At 41.9% G+C, this 17383-nt stretch overlaps 1 protein-coding gene across 3 annotated transcripts in view; it reads right to left on the bottom strand.

The window, feature by feature from the left end:
• magi3a (membrane associated guanylate kinase, WW and PDZ domain containing 3a) overlaps positions 1-17383 on the bottom strand; it is a 104644-nt gene that overhangs the window by 4690 nt on the left and 82571 nt on the right. For all 3 annotated transcript variants that reach the window (XM_030733001.1, XM_030733003.1, XM_030733002.1), the window contains exons 6-19: positions 17098-17177; positions 16349-16406; positions 14576-14682; positions 10515-10724; positions 8376-9005; positions 6533-6564; positions 5582-5810; positions 4827-4921; positions 4400-4592; positions 3222-3437; positions 2442-2627; positions 2214-2307; positions 584-662; positions 248-385 (exon numbers count right to left, since the gene is read on the bottom strand). In XM_030733001.1, the coding sequence (XP_030588861.1) occupies positions 248-385; positions 584-662; positions 2214-2307; positions 2442-2627; positions 3222-3437; positions 4400-4592; positions 4827-4921; positions 5582-5810; positions 6533-6564; positions 8376-9005; positions 10515-10724; positions 14576-14682; positions 16349-16406; positions 17098-17177 (2347 nt within the window). The remainder of the gene's footprint in view (positions 1-247; positions 386-583; positions 663-2213; positions 2308-2441; positions 2628-3221; positions 3438-4399; positions 4593-4826; positions 4922-5581; positions 5811-6532; positions 6565-8375; positions 9006-10514; positions 10725-14575; positions 14683-16348; positions 16407-17097; positions 17178-17383) is intronic.

Genomic DNA, 17383 nt, shown 5'->3' with positions numbered 1-17383 from the left:
CACCCGGCCTCTCACCCTATGTCAGCTGGGATAGGCTCCAGCCACCCCCCCACCCCCCTGAACAGGATAAGTGGAAGAGAATGGATGGATGGATGTTAACATTAACTTTTCGATTGGAAGGAGCAGTTGTTTAGTTTTAGCTGAGGTAGAGCACTCTGTGTGAAACTCAGTAAACCTTTGATCAAGGTTTATTGCACTTGAAGTTCAGACACTGAAGCGAAATTAAGCAGACAAAGCCAGAACTCACGTGTATCCTGCCATCTTTAAGAGCAGGCCCTTCCTCGGCCAGTCGAAGGATGAACAGCCCCATGTTATACTCCTTCCCTCCTCTCAAACTGAAGCCGAAGCCTCTCTGGCTGCGTTCCAGCTCCACCACGAAGCAGCCCTGTTGTTCACAAACAAGATTGTGAGCTTTTAAGACTGAAGTAGTTGATGCAAAATCATCCCCAGGGTGGAAATTAATCTGGAAAATCTATTACTTTGCTGATATGCATCACGCTCAAGAGTTTCTGGGGATCAACTGACACCAGAGCAATTAAATACTGTAACTGAGAAAAATGTAAATTCAAAGCATCGGACTCGCCTGCTTAGGGCCTGATGTGATGAGAGTTCCAGTGCCATCTCTTGGTGAAAGATAATTCTTACCCTCGGAGTCACTGTTCCTACCCCAGAGAAGAAGCATTATAGTGTGACACAAAACAGATACATTTAGCTGTGATTTGCTACGAAGAAACAGAATCTTTTCTTGAGATAAGAAAACAATTAGATTTTAAAAAGATTTTATAAGGTCTGGAAAATGTTAACAATTTGGACATAATTTTCAAAGTGTAAATTTTAGTCACTGAACAGTTATAATAATTTTGAGGTAGAATGTGATCAATTATACACGAGATTCACATACTCAAAATATTAACAAGCAAAATACAGTGACCAGTTTAAAAGTGAACGCAATATCTACTGTGGGGCAACTTATGAAAACTAGAGCCTGACTGATTTATTGGTGGGCTAATATTATTGGCCAATACAGCTATCTGCTGATTTATCAGCATTTATGAGTGTTGACATGAAACAGGTTGTCTACCAGAGGGCAATTCTCTGCTGGCAAAACATGTTTGAAACACCACAAACAACAACCAGCTGATCTGAGCAGAGTCGCGTAGGGAGTAAATGAGTACATAATAACAACACATAACAAATGTTAGGGAATTCTGTTTATGCTTTGAGTGTCTGAAAGAAAAAAAAATATACTGGCCGATATATCAGAATATCAGATTTTTAAATATCAAATAAAGGCATCTCTTAAAAATCCTACATCAGCCGGGCTCTAATGAAAATAAATACTGATTCTCTATATCACAGAAATAGAAAAGAAGCCTCATTCTGTTTTCTTTTTGCTGTGTCCAGTGTGAGATCCACACACTGCCACGCCTTCATTACAGCAGCATGAGCCTCTTTCTGTTGGTTTCATTATACAACGCGCAGAGAAATGTAAATCCTTCAAAGAACCGTGTTGCTTTTACACTTCAGTGACAGATAACGGGGGCATACTTTAATACTTCACAGAGCTCATTACAGGGCCTTTGTGGGAATTTAGCGTGACGCACTATATAAAGAGCGAAGGAATTCTTACCAGCTCTAGCTTTGAGAAGAGTCTGCACACTTCACGCCACCGAGCTGACAGCTTCAGCTCATATCTAAGCCTGGGCTGACCCAAGGCATGTTGGTGATTAAGTGGAGAGGAAGAGGCTGAGGACTGGACGGGGGACTAAACGAGGAGAATATGAATGCCTGCTGGTGGGCAGAGAACAGGGTGGACATGGGCGAGAAATGACGGCGGCAAATTTCTGTTGCAGTAGCGGGATTAAAAAGTCTGGCACAGGTAGCCTTGTTTAAAAAGAAAGATCAAAGCGGAGGCATGACTCCCTATTAATCTGTCTCTTTTTCTTTGCTTCGCCATCCAAAGGGTGACCCAATGGGGGGATTTTCTGTCTTTTTGGATAACAAGGAGTGTGTGTGAGGCACAAGAGATGGTAATGGGCCACATTGCAGCACAATACCAGAGGCACTTTGAGAGGATTGGGGCTAATTTATGGTTCAAGTGGCAGAACCTGTATTAGATTGTCTCCAGTGGACTTAGTATTTCAAAGGGGGATACTGGCAAGCTTGTGTGAATGCTTGAGCTTGTGTGGGAGTATGTGTGTATAATCGTTTACCTGTCTTGGTAGCTGGGAGGCTGTTGGCCTACAGCTCTGTGTTGTGCCGAAGGGCTCTGCTTGGCTGAATTTGTTCCAGATGGAGGAGCACTGTCTGTAAAAACACAAAGTGTGTCAAAATTCCCATGATCTTATTCCCAGAAATACTCTCTCTTAAAAAAAAAAAAATAATAAAATAAATAGAAAAATCACTTTAACAGAAGTGAGACTTAGTCTGTGCCAACCTACCATCTTCAGGCACAACAGTAAGGGTGACCAAATTTCCAGCATCCTTGATGAGCTGAACAATATCGTTGTGTGAAAGCTCCATGATGGACAGGCCGTTGACAGCAGAAATACGGTCTCCCACCTTCATTTGACCTATACGGTCTGTGGGGCTGCCTTCAATAATACGACCAATTTTGTGAGGTATAACTGGAAGAGACCAAAGCAGAGAAATGAAAATCTGCTGTTCGGGCATGTTTACGCAACTCTAATTCTTAAATAAGCACATAACATCTTTATGTGATGTTCTGCACATCGCATAAAGATGTTATGGGATGCGCAGGACATGTATTTACAAACTTATTTTGATGAATTAGGATCTTATATTTGAAAAAGCAGAGGCAAAAATGGTGACCAACAACACTAGCAGCTGCGAGAGGCATGATCATGTTAAGATAAGATAAGATAAAACTTTAATGATCCCACGACGGGGAAATTTGCGCATTACAGCAGCTCAGTACAGAGAAAAAAATGAAAAGGATGAGTAAGAACAAATAACTAAACTAAAACTAAAATAGAATAGAATAAAATAAATAAATAACACGTGCAGGGCATTGATACCAGTTTTTGGAAGTTATAATGTTAACCACATCCCCCATCTTAGTTGAGCACGTTCCTAATAAGCTCTCAACAGAAAATACTGCTGAGACTAATAATGCTGCCATTAGTTCTGGAGGTTTTTTTGGTCGTTAGCCAAAGTAGCAGACAAATGAACAATTTGACTTGTAGTAATTTATTTCTGACCTCCAGGTGGGGGTTTGTTCTTTGACGTGAGGATGACGAAACCAAAGCCCTCATTGTCTTTGCGCTGCAGAGTCACATCAAATCGCTCCGGACGGGTGGGCTGAGCAGGCTGGACGATGTTGGCCGCTTCAGTACGAGGCATTTTGGGAGAGCTGTTGACCAGAGCAGACGCAACCTGCTGGGGCTGCTGGCTGCTCTCAAATTCTCCACTGCCATCTAAACATAAATAAATAAATAAAAATTTAAATCCATTAAAATTTTTTTTATACATTTAAATCCATAACAATTATTGACAGAATTTGATCCTGATTTGTTCTTGCAGAGATCCTTCTGTAAATAATCCAAAAGCAGGGGCTTTACCAAAGACAGCCTTTCTGCAGCATGTCTTGCCCACATTAAATGAAAGACCGTGAGCTCTACAGCTGAGATAAAAGGCCTTTACAATTTGTTATTCATAAGACAAGCTAAGCAACCTCCATCTCTCTTCACTGTTTTTTTTTTTTTTTCGCTGAGTCTCTGTTTTGTTAGCCTGCATCTTTCTAAACCCCCTGCTTTGAAAGCATAAACCCTCACATGATTGATGCTTAATTTTTTTTTTTTTTTTGCAATGCTGTTGTGATACATCAAATCCGTAGTAATTTTAAAAAGTGCTTGTACTATTTATGGAATGGCTATTTGAGAGGTAAACCAGTTGGAATGCAGCACGGTATATGCAGTTAGAAAAGAAAAGAAAAAAGTCAGCATTTCTTTTCCCATCCTTTGAGATTTAACTCCACCAGCTGATCTAATCTTCAGTGCCTTTCACACAGCTGCAGTAATCCTTGACAGATAAACGGAGAGAAAAAAAAACAATCTTCTTTTTCTGTTTTGATTTGAGATGAAAATTGGAATTCACCTCGCCATGATTAAAACAAATCCACCGTTCTTAAAACTTGGTTTTTCTTTCAGGAAAATCTTAAAAGTCTATTTTTGTCAAACTTCATTTCATTCTGTGAGGAAATCTACCACAACAAATTTAAAGGATTAATGCAAGAAAAAAAAAGAAAAAATCCAGATCAAAGCTTTCGCTCAAAGGTTCTCCTCTAGCATACTGATCTAAACCAAAGTAGTGAGCAAAGAAACCAAGCTTTCAGTGCCCTCAGAGGAACGTGAAGCTGATTATTCAGATGCAGACAGACCTGCGTGCGCTAGTTTCCTGCGGACTGTAAGCATGACTTGGCCATTACGCGCAGCATTGGTCATCAGCTCCAGCACTTGTTTGTGGGACTTGCCCTTGACTGGAACACCATCTATACAAAGTAGCTCATCCCCTGCCCGCAAGCGCCCGTCCTTCTCAGCCGCTCCGAGTGGCACAATGGCACCAATATATACCTGTGGGAATAAGATGGTGTAAGAGACATGGTTAAATATACTGATCTGAGGGAGATTAATTACACAGATTGGCTGGTAGTTTTGATAATGATACATTCTCAGAGCTGAAAACAGAACCTTTGCGTTACTAAATCAACTGAATGCAGCTTCAAGTTGGTGTCAGTCTGCTGTTCTTGTAATTGAGGGTCTGGGATTCCAGCTGCACTTTTAAATGAATACAGGGCTGCCACTTACTGGCTGATCTGGTCCCTCGCCCCCAAGGACTCTAAAACCGAAGCCTGACTCCTGGTTTCTTTTGATGAATACATCCAGGTCCTTTGTATAAGGAGCTGCAGAGAGGAAAGAAAAGAGAATTGGTAAAAAACAGATGAACAATATTCATTTAACTGGAGCAAAAATACGCACATTTTTCTAGAATTAAATCTTGACCATCAGGAAAACACCTTGATAGTTGAAACTGGCAACAATGCACCCACACATGAGAAAAACCTATGCTGACCACTAGCCAATCTGAGGCTTAGCATTCCAAACAGGCTCAGCTCTTTTTTTGAAAACTTTGCAAACACTGAGGAAGAGAGAAGCAGGAGCAGGCCAGGACTGAGGGATGCTGAAACACTGAGGAAGGATCAGAGATGATATTGCACACAGAGCTATATTTTCCCTCTTGCATGGCCAGAGATGACATTACGTGCAATGTTAATGAGGTGACGCTGCCAGAACCTAACAGGAAGTGACAGCCATTAACCATGCATCCTGTTCCTTACAATTCTTTTAACATTCTGTATTTTTTTGTGTGTGTGTTTGTGGTTTGTAAGAAATTCAAATGGTGCATGTGCACAAATTTTATTTAAAAAAAAATGCTGGGACTGCTCGCTTTAATTGCAATTTTTCATTTTGAGATGTTCATGTCTAGGTGTTGTCTCATTTGGCTTATTTGTAGCGAGCTGCAAGGACAAAAAATTAAATAAAAACAACTCCTGTACACTCACGCTTGCTGTCTAAAATGGCCTTGGACTTGAGGTAGAGCTCAGATGCATCTGGTTTGGGTGAAGCTGAGCGCAGGGTGCTAGAGGAGAAAGTTGATGGATTGGGGGATGCTTCTGGCTGACTTAGGGTCTCTGTGCTGCTGATCATCTCCTGCCTCTGCTGCTGCATTGTGGGCTGGGGGAACGGATGAGCCAGTTGTTGGGGTACTGGATGAGACATGGGAGCTGTACACTGCAACACAGAGGCAAGAGCAGTGATACACAAGCATGAACTCAGGTGGGTAATCATTATAAGGTAAATGTGCATAAAACTAATGGGCTTATATATTACGTATTTTTAAGTGCCAATGTGTTCACCATCATTGTATAATGTGTGTAGATTATTTAATAATAAGTATATTCTATGTTATCTCAGTGATCTCTGTCTAAAGTAAGAAGGTATGCCAGAAAAGAAAAAAAAATCAGTAAAGTTTATCCTCAATGACAAACTACTACACTAGTACAAAAAAAGAATATAGTTCATCCATACAGAATAATCTGAATAATTATGTGTTGTACAAATAAAACAGTATGAGTAAGCCTAACGGTGCCCCAACACTCTCTATTTTAAGAGTGCATCATGGAGGAGTAGCACAGGAACAAGCTGTTGAACACGGCATATCGTCTTAAACACCCATACACAGAGGGATGTTAAGTTGCTGTTTGCCAGAAGCCAGCATATTTACCCACATGCAGTTCCAGAAATAACAGCCTGGCTAATGTGGGCTCCCTGAATGATGCAGCTAACAGCAGCTACTACAGCACACACACGTTTACACGTTGGAGCTCGAAGGGTAACTGAGACTAAAGTTCTTTGTTTTAATAATTCAGCAGCGGTTTTAGCATTGCAGTCTCTCTCTCTCTTTTTTTTCTTTTCATCATACAAAACAGATTTAAACTGACCAAAGAACTTACTGGTTTTAGTGATTTCACAGGAGATGTCTGACCTGTGGGCAGAGAGGTAGAAGTGGGGCATTAAAGTCACATCATTAACACCACAACAACACACATCTGCCAACATCTGCTTACATCAGCTTAAATTATTTAAGGACGAGTTGCATTTTGTATTTTCTTCACTCCAGTGACCTTTTGGCTTGAAGTGGTTGAACGACAGACTAAATCTTCTCTTAGTTCTTATTCAGACTCTGCACCTTTTCATCCACCGAATCACAGAGTGAACTTGCTTATAGGTTTCAGATCCCCCCCGTAACATGGTCGTGGTCACACAGCAGAGTGTGAGTCAGAGTGCAGTCAAACCAGTAGGGGGCAGTAGACTCCAGTTGCATGAATGGTTTTACAGGATGAGAGACAGATGACCTTAAGCCATGGGAAAACATACACTTCTGTGGCTTAAACCTGCCAGCTGTTAGCTACATTACCAGAGGAGTATTAAAAAATCTTACATTCGAACTGTCATCAAATTCATTTATTAGACATCATTTTATAAGATATTTACTGGGGTATATTAAGAGAAAAAGCATTTAGGTTCAATTTTTTTTCTTTTCAGATATTATGTAAAAATTCACTGGCAATCTCTCTGTTTTCACTGTCTCTGATCATATCATATCACAGATAGTGAGTTCAGCACATATCCCATGGGGAAGGCCACTTTGTCTCATTTCCAGATTTAAATCCAGTACAGGGAGCAAGGCCAAATAATTTCCTCTTTCATTTCTCTCTGCTGCTGTCATTAGAAGGTAGCTCTCGCCCCCGGCTGGGAGTAAAGCCTAACCTAATCCCAGTCCATGGGTGACCTGAGGGAAGCCCTGCGGCACTACTCCTTTTAGTCCTGGAAAGCTATGATCTCCTGCTTTTTTAACATTGACACACAAATCCTCCATATGCACATATGCAATTAAAAAATGCTTGCACAACAGTGCACACACATGCACACACACTACAACCCCCTGGAGCTCAAAGCAGAACCCAGCTGTGCATATCTGATATGTGGGTGCAACACTGATCTCTTGAATCTAGGCTACTGCACTGCAGTAAAGGCATAAAGGAACAAGCCCTTCAAATCTGTGAAAGCATGAAGTAAGAAGGCGGCCAATCATTATTCACCATGCTCTGTCTCTCCTGCCTCCCCGCTCACTTTCTCTCCAGGCAGCAAGTGAATCACCAAAACTGCCATCTATTTGCACCTTCCTAGCACAGCTCATCATGTGACTAAGCATGACTTCCTCCCTGTTTGGGAAAGTGCATGGTGGATGATGCAGAGCTGGTGCAGACCGGAGCGTGAAATTGCTTTATTTAACATTGGGAGAGTCTGTGTATTCAAGTAACACCTACAGAACACCACACTCCATGGTGATAATCTTAAATTAAAATGTTGTGCATTACATTAAATCTCACCTCGTCTACAGTTGAAATATCTTTGACAAAGTTTGACCCCACTGCCTCACTTCCTCTTAAGAAATTATTTACAAATGGAAGCAGATTATTGTTTCTTTCAGTGGTTTCTTTTGGCCAAAAGAAAGTAAAGAAACAGAACAGGTGGCATAAAGCTGTGTGGGGATTAAAATAACTTCAGAAACATGGGTCTAAACCGGACTATCTCCAGGTACTAACGCCTGTTTGTTGTCTAAACAGCAGATTAGTATAGACAGCAGTGATTTGACAAGAGAGATGCCACAACACGAGTACTGTAAACTCACCACCTGTGACATGCTTCTAAAGCTTGGTTCAATCTTGCAGGCTTACCTGCAGCAGCAGTCTACACTAGCAGCAATGTGAACTTTCACCCCTGCTGACTCACCTCCTCGAAGCACCAGCACGTTGACCTCACTGCCCACAGGCAGGTCTTTGAGGATGTCAACCACCTGCGAGTGGCTCAAAGTTTGGACGTTCTGTCTGTTGATCTCCTTGATAACATCACCCTTCAACAAGCCACGGCACCACTGGGCATCCAGGATCATCTTTACCTTTTGTCCCAGGGGGCAGTCTGCAATGGCAAAGCCAAAACCTCCTGGGCCTTTCACCAAGGGCACACTCACCAGCTCTGGCTGTAATAAAGTAGGGTCAGGGCCTTCTTGGTTAAGGGCATGTGGAAGGTGGTGATGTTGGAGGGGATGAGGATGGTGGTGGTGGCGTCCTCCGTTGGTCATAGGTGGCACTGAAGCAGTCTGCCGAGAAAGGGTCCCTCCATCTGTGACTGTGTAATGGAGGTCTTGTGGCGTCAAGGTGGAGGGGGAAGGAGAAGTGTCCTTAGAGGTGCAGAGGCTGCCTGATGCCTCCTCGCTATTGCTGGAGTCCTCTGGTAGAGGGTAGCCCCGACACAGGACCATATCTACATGCTGATTGACTGGGATAGACTGGAACATCTGCACAACATCAGCATGAGTCTTTCCCAGCACACATGTCCCATTAATGTCGACAATCACGTCACCTAAAAGAAGAACATAGCGCTTTTACACACTTGTGATACGAATAAATTTGACAGTGGACCCTAAAATTTCAATGCATTTGTATTTATCACCATGCAAAGGGAAATTGTGAAAAGTACCACAAACGAATGCCATTAAAAAGGCATGGCAATAAGTGAGATAATTGTGTAGCTGGATTGCATAAGTAGGCTCCTACTTTTCAATTCAAAGATGTTAATAAGGGAGGGGGGAGGGGAGTATGAGAACATAAAATAGAACAAGACCACTGACATGTTGCACTCTTTTTCCTCCTTTCATCTCCCTGTGAGGGATAGGCTCTCATCACCCCTGGCATGGCTTAGATATAGGCCTGGATAACCAGCTGAATTGCTGACTAGCTAGCTGGCTAGAAGCCCAGAGGAGGATCACCCACCTACACAATCAATACTTTCCTCTCGCAAAAACAGCTAAGGTTTCACTCTCGAAGTGAGCTTCAGATACCAGTTTGGTGCCTGTTCAGACCAACTACATGTTGCTCTAATGGGCAGTCTAACAACTAAGCATACAAAAAGATAAGTGAAACACAGACTCTCAGAAAGTTCAAACACTCTACCTTTGGCATAAATAAATGCCGTAGGCCTATAGCTGAAAATGCAAAATAAATGAATAAACAAATACATAAAAAATAAAAATTACTTAAAGTTGTTACAGTCTACTGCTCGCAATTAAAACCCAATGAAATTAATTACATTCATCTTTTGTTATAGTCAATTACCCTCCCTCTCAAGGGAAATGAAACACTGAAAATAATTACTCTCTTTGCTCCACTCTTAAGTTGATTCTCAGCAGCAGCAATGGCTCGGCAATCAATACTACTGTAATGTGAAACCTGAGGCATTTCACAGGAACATACATCAAATTACTACAGTCACCGTGCACGCGATCGCAGAGCTTGAGCATGCAATAATAAAGAACTTACTGTGCCACTTGCACGCTAATACGACAAATTTTAGCAAAACATACTGACAAAAGGTACAAGAAGCACATGGCCAACTACAATATATCCCCATACAGCTGGTATTCAGGCTAATTAAATTTTTAATATACAAGTGCATATAAAATGTGAGTGTCCACTATAAACTGCACACGCGTTTATTGATGAGTTTCCTATTTTAAGAGCCGCTCCCCTGAACACTGCCTATAAACATTTGTCTTTGGGTGTCACATTGCTCGATCCAGCAAAGTGAAGTCCCCGTTCTGTTTTCTTCTCTGAATGCGTTTATTTGTGTGTACACAAAAGTCCCATAAAACTGTATTATGCACAGAATGTATGTTAATGCCTGGCTTAAGTGTTACTGTGTGAATAACGATAAATGCCATGCACAGCAAACTGTGTACACATGAATTACTCCTTGTATTACCTTGCATTTTGGTAATGCATTACAGCAGGATGGCCTCTAACTGTTAAAACAGGATGTAAAAGCGATACTGAAGTGCACATTTATAAACATTATGTCCGTGAGGAAGGTTACCTGAGGCAATCTTCTTGTCATGTGCTGCAGGCCCATCTGGGAGAACGTTTTTGACCTGAAGGAACTCGTCAGGTCGGTCTCCTCCAATAATGGTGAATCCAAAGCCCTGGGGGCTTTTTCTAAGTGCCGTCTTCAGAATGGTGCCCTGTAACTGAGATGGATCTCGAGTAAACCCCCGCACCCCCCTGCTAGGCTCCTCTGCTGTGGAACCTAGAGGAGAGGCAGACAAAAAGCAATCATGAATAAATAATAATAAAAGTATAATAACTACTACAAACAGTTGGATACACACGTATTCAGAGAGTGACACAATCTTTGTGTCCTGTGTCTGTACTCCAAAGCAACTGCCCAAAAATGTGACTGAAGTATAGTCTTTCTGCTATAATTGAAGCAGTTTAGCAAAATTATTGTATTTCCTATTTGGGAATTAAAGACACGGTCCCTTCATTTCCACAAACATCTGGACAACTGACTAACAAGTACATTCATGACCAGATGTGTCCCATTGTCTGGTTCATTTATGGCAAATGAATGAAACAAATGGTCTGTAGCTGTACAGGGGAACTGTAAATATAATGCAATGTATGTAAAGGACATCACTGAGATGAAAAAACAAAGCTGACCTACATTTGAGCTGTGAAAATGTGAGACAACACAAAAAAATGTCTGCAGTTTCTACACAAAATTTGTGTAGAAACTGCACAAATTTTGTGTAGAAACTGCATTGTTTTGTTTTTCAGTGTTAAAACACTGAAAAAAAACCAAAAAAACAAAAACAGCCTCTGTAATCACAATGGGATCTACAGAGGGCAAAAACACTCAAAAAGGACCCGACTGCGCTTAACTGCTTCTGTTTACCTGCTGGAATACATTGCACAATTCTAGTTCAAAAATAATTGCTGAGTTATAAAATCTATCTTTTAAACTTGAAATTAAGTCACAGCGGCAAACCCTTATAGTTCACAAGTTTGTGACACGGGGTTGTATGCGCATGCAAAAATGAGCCTGGTTTAGGAAGATAAAGTGAAAAGCTTGCTCATAAATTACCATCTGTCTCCATCATAGCAATATTCACACAGTGACAACATGTCTAACAGCACATCGCTCACTGCGAGTAATTACATGAACACCAAGAACTCACAATTGCAAGTCAAACTCAGTGCAAACTCAAACAAATCACACACACACGCACACACACACAATTTGCAAATTTCCTGCTCCATTTACAAAGCCAATAAGCATCGAGTTATTGCAAAATGTCTATAGCTTGCCCAAGTCTCATCGCAAACAACCGATTCCTTTTACTGCGATGATAAATCCATCCTGAAACGCACCTGACATTTTCCAGGTAAACTTTTCATCGCAAATTTCCTTTGTGTTGCCTGCAGGATGTGTAAATGGGGCGCTTTTATAGAAGACAGGAGCAGAATTATATTAGACTCTGTGTGTGTGTGCGTGTGTGTGTGTGTGTGTGTGTGTGTAGGTGTTCATTTGTGCGAAAGAGAGCAAGATAAGAGTGATGAGACAGAAAGAGACAGCAAGAAATAGAGTTAGCCTTGACAGAAAGAGAGAAATTTTAACTAAATCCTCGCTCGCCCTTCTCTGTGGTGTGTGCCTATGAGATTGTGAGTTATGTGCTCCATCCCTGCATGCTGGGCTTCTACTCTGGCAGTTCCCACACTGATAGATGCTGGGACATCAATCTCATTAGGGAGAGCACAGATAGAAGTCCCCCACCCCCCCTTCCCCTGTCTCCAACACCACTCTCAATGTATCATGGGATTGTGATTTGCATAATTGCATGGCAATTGGCAAAGGAACGTGACCGCTCTGAAAAGACAAAAAAGATTATGCCAAGTATGATTAACATGACACTGCTGTGTCACTGCTGGACAAGTACAAAGGATATTCTTATGAATGTCAATCTATGCTGGGCAAGGATTTGCAAGCAGGTACAAAAACATAAAATTCCACTGAACAACTTAAGGCACAACCGTATCCAATAAGTATGTTTTATGATGGTAATCCCCTAAAACAGCGTTTCTCAGATGATCAACGGGAAAGCAACACTGGCAGAGTAGTAGAAAGAGACCATCACTAGTAGGGTGAAGAGGGAGCTACACACCAAAGCCATGTTTACATGGTTTTGATTAAGCTGTGGGGCACAAAAGGACAGTGAGTTTCCTTAGGGTGACGTGATTACATGAAATGTCTGACAGTATTGTCAGCACGGTAATTACGGCTGAGCACTGGGCTGCGCTTTGCTCTTGTGCTCTGTGGCATTGTCTGGGAGGTCAGGTTAGCCAGCCTTGTCAAAACAGTGTTTAGAAGCCACCTCACGCACATCCACACACTTGCACAAGACCACTAGCCATTAATTCTCATTAACAAGGGTGGGAATTTGGAGAACGAGCACAGGGGAGGTCGTGGAAGCTGGAGGCGTCGGCACACAGCAATATCATCCACAAAGTGCAGAAAGGCTCAGCTGTGGGAGGTGGGGTCTGCGTGCAACCGACTGAGGCAGACAGTTGTGTCCGAAGGGTGTCTGAAATACAGAGGCTAGTTTGAATACTAATGAGGCCATGCCTTTTGTGTGCACACGCAGAAGAGCATAATAATTTGTGCACATTTTACAACAACCTGGGTCCTCTGCCTCTCAGACCTTTATATTTACAGAGAAGAGGGTGATTAGATCATCAAGCAGCAGCATTCCCCACAGGTGGTAAATGATGAGCAGATGACCCAGTGGAAATCCAATTTATGATCGTAAGTCACTTTCAACAGCAGTCACCTCTTTCTCCTTCCCTGTCTCTCTTATTTAACTCCCTCCCTTTTTTTTTCTAAAGAGGTCTTTCAACTGCCACGAGTGACTGTGGCAAAAGGATTTCAAAGAGACCTCAGAACCCGCCCTATATCATATCTACTTGTCAAAATGAATTCTGCCGCCCAGCGAAGCACTGTTCCATTATTCAAATTGAATATCATTGCTTCAGAGGCTATGGGCTGTTTATCAGAAGCCTGTCAACTGTTAGAACATCTTCCAGACAGACTTCTCAACATGAAGGAGATGATAAAAGTGCCCAAGTAGTTTGATAACACATCTATTGCAGTGCCGTGTGTGTGTGTGTGTGTGTGTGTGTGTGTGTGTGTGTGTGTGTGTGTGTGTGTGTGTGTGTGTGTGTGTGTGTGTGTAAGCTAGAACTATAAAGCTGATGTCTTAATAACACTGCTGGCTCCATTGCCTCTTATGAGAGGAAAAAAGCCCAGAGCAGAAGTTACTGAGTTAAAGTACAACTGGCTGAGCTACTGATAATAGCATCACTACAATTTACTTTACATATTTCTGAAAAACAGTATATGTTTAATTAAAGTTATTTGATTGAATTTCCTGTAAGATTGCCAACACTGGCCAATCTTTTTTTTTATTTTCATATATAATTTGATGCGACATGCTCAATCCAAAAATCACAGCTTTGATAGATGAGTTTTATAAATTATGAGCTTATGTCTTCTCATCTGGTTGCTTCATATGTATATATTTCACCTTTCTTCATTATGTATATATATAAAAAACGCTTTAGATAGAGAAGCCGTAATACTACACATGAAATATTCACGTTGGTGTCAGTGACCCCAAATTAGCGAATTACTTTTTTTTCTTTTTTCAGAAGCATTCTGGCTGTAATTAATCCCGGAAACACTATATACTGATGCATTCTGAGTCATATAATACCAGCAAAATGACAAGACTTGAGTTTTGAGCTAAATGCAACTATTGCTTATTCTAATCCCAGAATGCAATTTAAACCTAATAATCTCACTTTCTGTCTATTATGAAAAACAAGAAAGCCTGGCCTTTAGTATCCCAGACATCTCATCCTACACACACACACACACACACACACACACACACACACACACACACACACACAGCCAGTTTTCTGTACAAAATTCACAGAATTTGACAATTTCTTCTCAGCACACTGTTGTGTCTTCCTTTGTCATGAACCACTTTAACATGTCTGCTGTTTGGGTTGAGGCTCAGTTGTGGGTGCAGTTACCTGAGGATGAGGCTGCCGGTGGCGGTACTACAATGGGCATGTCCACGCTTATCTTTCTCTTAGCTTCCAATACTGGATTTTCAAACTGGGTCTTCTGGTTGATGTGGCTAGGCGAAGAAAATAACATTAGATGAGCGAAAGCCAGTTGTTTCTGTCGGCATACTGTTGATCACACATTCCATTACTGAGTTTCTCATGTCAGTTGATTACACCCAGTCTGAGCTGCCGACTAATGCGTTTGCTTTTTTTTCAGCCGGGGTTTCAACATTTGGTCTCACTGAAGAGTGCCTGTCCACAGAGCTGATACTGTTCTCTGCCTGTCATGCAAACCTGCGATTTGAATACGAGGGCTGTTTATGACATAACATGGGCTAGGCAGACAGCCTGTCTTAGAATATGTAAACTGTTCTAAATACAGTATTTAAATCACAAACTGAAACCTGTCAGTGCCACAGGTGTTTGTAAAGTGGTTTGTAAGAATATATAAACCTTATTCATTAAAATGAAATGAACTGTCATGCCCAGTGAATTCAGAGAGGATTTAGATAGAGAAAATCAAAAGTAATCTTTCATGCTATGGCCCATATTGTCTTGATGGGATAAACATCTACTCGTTGCCTTATAATGCCAGAATAAAAAAAAAAAAAAAGATTTAATAAACTGCAAAATTATGGAAATAAAAATGCTGCCTTTTTCACAAACACTCAAGTGATCTCTTGCCAGACCTTTCTTAAAATAACCAGCCTTGCAGATCCAGGATCAGCAGTTATACTTTGGGGACTTAACACCAAACTTAATCTAAAAACAATTAATGACTTGTAGTCACACCTGTGCGCTTAAACATTTCCTGTTACCGAGGGAAATGTCCCTCCACGGTTAGATGGTAATGGAGAGAGGTAGCTCATCTGCATAATAAGCTTTAATGGCTGTAAATCCTGGTCATGACGGCACCTTGGGAAGAGAAAATGCATTGATGCCGCACAGCGAATCAGCCACATGCTGAGACACTGACTGTATGCGTGCGTGTTGTGTGCTTGTGCGCACATGCATACAGCAGAAAGCACTCTGCACTCTTGCTGCATATGACTCATGCACAGAGATACCCTCGCCATTAAGTCTGAAGAGATAAACATTTTCATTCATTTCCACTCCTTCATTTCCTCTTTCGCTCCAGCTCACTTTCTCACTCCTTGATTGCCACGCCTCACGTTTTGTAGAAATAATGAGACTTTGCGTCACGTTGTTGCAGTCGGTCGTTCATTCACAATAAAATTTGCCAGACAAAAAGACAGAGACTGAAGAGAGAGCCCCTCAGTGACCCTCTTGCATAAACAGGCGCGTATACCCCCCCCCGCCGCCTGTGGGTCTCTTCCTCTTTGTTCACAGTAATGGCACTAAAATGCAACATTGTGCTCTTGTTTACACTCTCGATCAGAATTGAATCTCACCCTCGTTTCCATCTAAGGGCCCCCGAAGTCTTCATTGCCTGTTGTCGTCACTGTATTCTCTTTTTTCAGATACACACACAAAGCAGTAACTCACTAGTTTTGTTATTTCTCACATGGCTGCTTCCAGCAGAACTGTGTGAAACTGGGAAACTACTGTTTGCACAATTGCATAATGTGCTATCATCATGTGCGCCACAGGTCTCCCTGAAATTCGCCGAGTCAACATTTATACGCTTGGAATTAAGTAACATGGCTTTATGTTACAGGATGTGTAAATATATCTTGAAATAGACACGGGCACAAAACAAGAAAGAAGTTCACTTACTCAACGTAGTAGATGCCAAATTGTGGGTCCTCAATTTTCTCCCAGCCATAGGGCAACTCTGGAGGGAAAAAAATAAAAACAGACAGGGAAAAGGCTGACTCAAATCACTTAAGATACTGCTGAGGCACTACATGGACAATTGGACACACTCAATGAAGTGTGGTGTTTTGACTGCTACCATCACAGCATGCTTAGCTACACCTACAGAACAGGAGGCCTTCTTTTATTTGTCACTATGTGTTTAAGGCTTGATACGCGCTATGGAGGAGGAAGGGAGAGAAGGGTAGGGGGACACTGTGTGTTGTTACACAGCCTCCCTGGAAAATAACAGCCTCTATTTCCAGTGGTGTGTATGTGTTCAACATCTCAAGTTTCTGCTGCTGTGTGACAAACACACGCAGCGCAGAAGAGATCTTTACGCAAGAGGAGCCATAGAAAATTGCCTTTTGAGAGATGCTGCACTGATGAGCTCTCTGCATGTGTCCACGAAACCATTAGGAGAAGACAGGCGGACTGAAGACTGGGGGATTGTGCTGTGTCACCAGCATGACTGTGACCAGGAGCGCTCAGCTGTTCAGTATCCGTCTGTTAGCCAGCGCCCCCTTCAGAGAGGCAGGGATGCAGCTCATACACACACTGTCCTATACAGCAGGGAGTTACGGAAAGTGTGGGTAGCATATGAACGGGGCTGATGGCTACAAGCGCCTGTGCAATTGTTACAATCACAGAGCTACCTCATATTGCCTCACCTCCTTCCTCGCATTTCTCAGGTGGCTTGGCTTTCTTGGCAAGACGGGGGTCCAGCCAGGTGGTGGTCTTGCTGTTGTGACTGAAATGTAAAAAAGACACAGGACTGTAAGCAGAGTTGAAATTGTTTTTCAAATATTTAAGATGCCATTAGAGTTGAGCAATTAGCACTTAGATCTCTCGGGAGCCACTTCACCCGGGGAGGTTTCTGCCATCCCAAACAAACAGAGCTCTCCCAAAATAGGATTATGGCTACATTTAATCTTTTGGGATCAAATAGTTTATTAA

Source organism: Archocentrus centrarchus, chromosome 7 (genome assembly GCF_007364275.1).
Source record: "Archocentrus centrarchus isolate MPI-CPG fArcCen1 chromosome 7, fArcCen1, whole genome shotgun sequence".
NCBI lineage: Eukaryota > Metazoa > Chordata > Actinopteri > Cichliformes > Cichlidae > Archocentrus > Archocentrus centrarchus.
The sequence above is the reverse complement of the archived record's forward strand: the minus strand, read 5'-3'. Positions and strand labels throughout refer to the sequence as shown.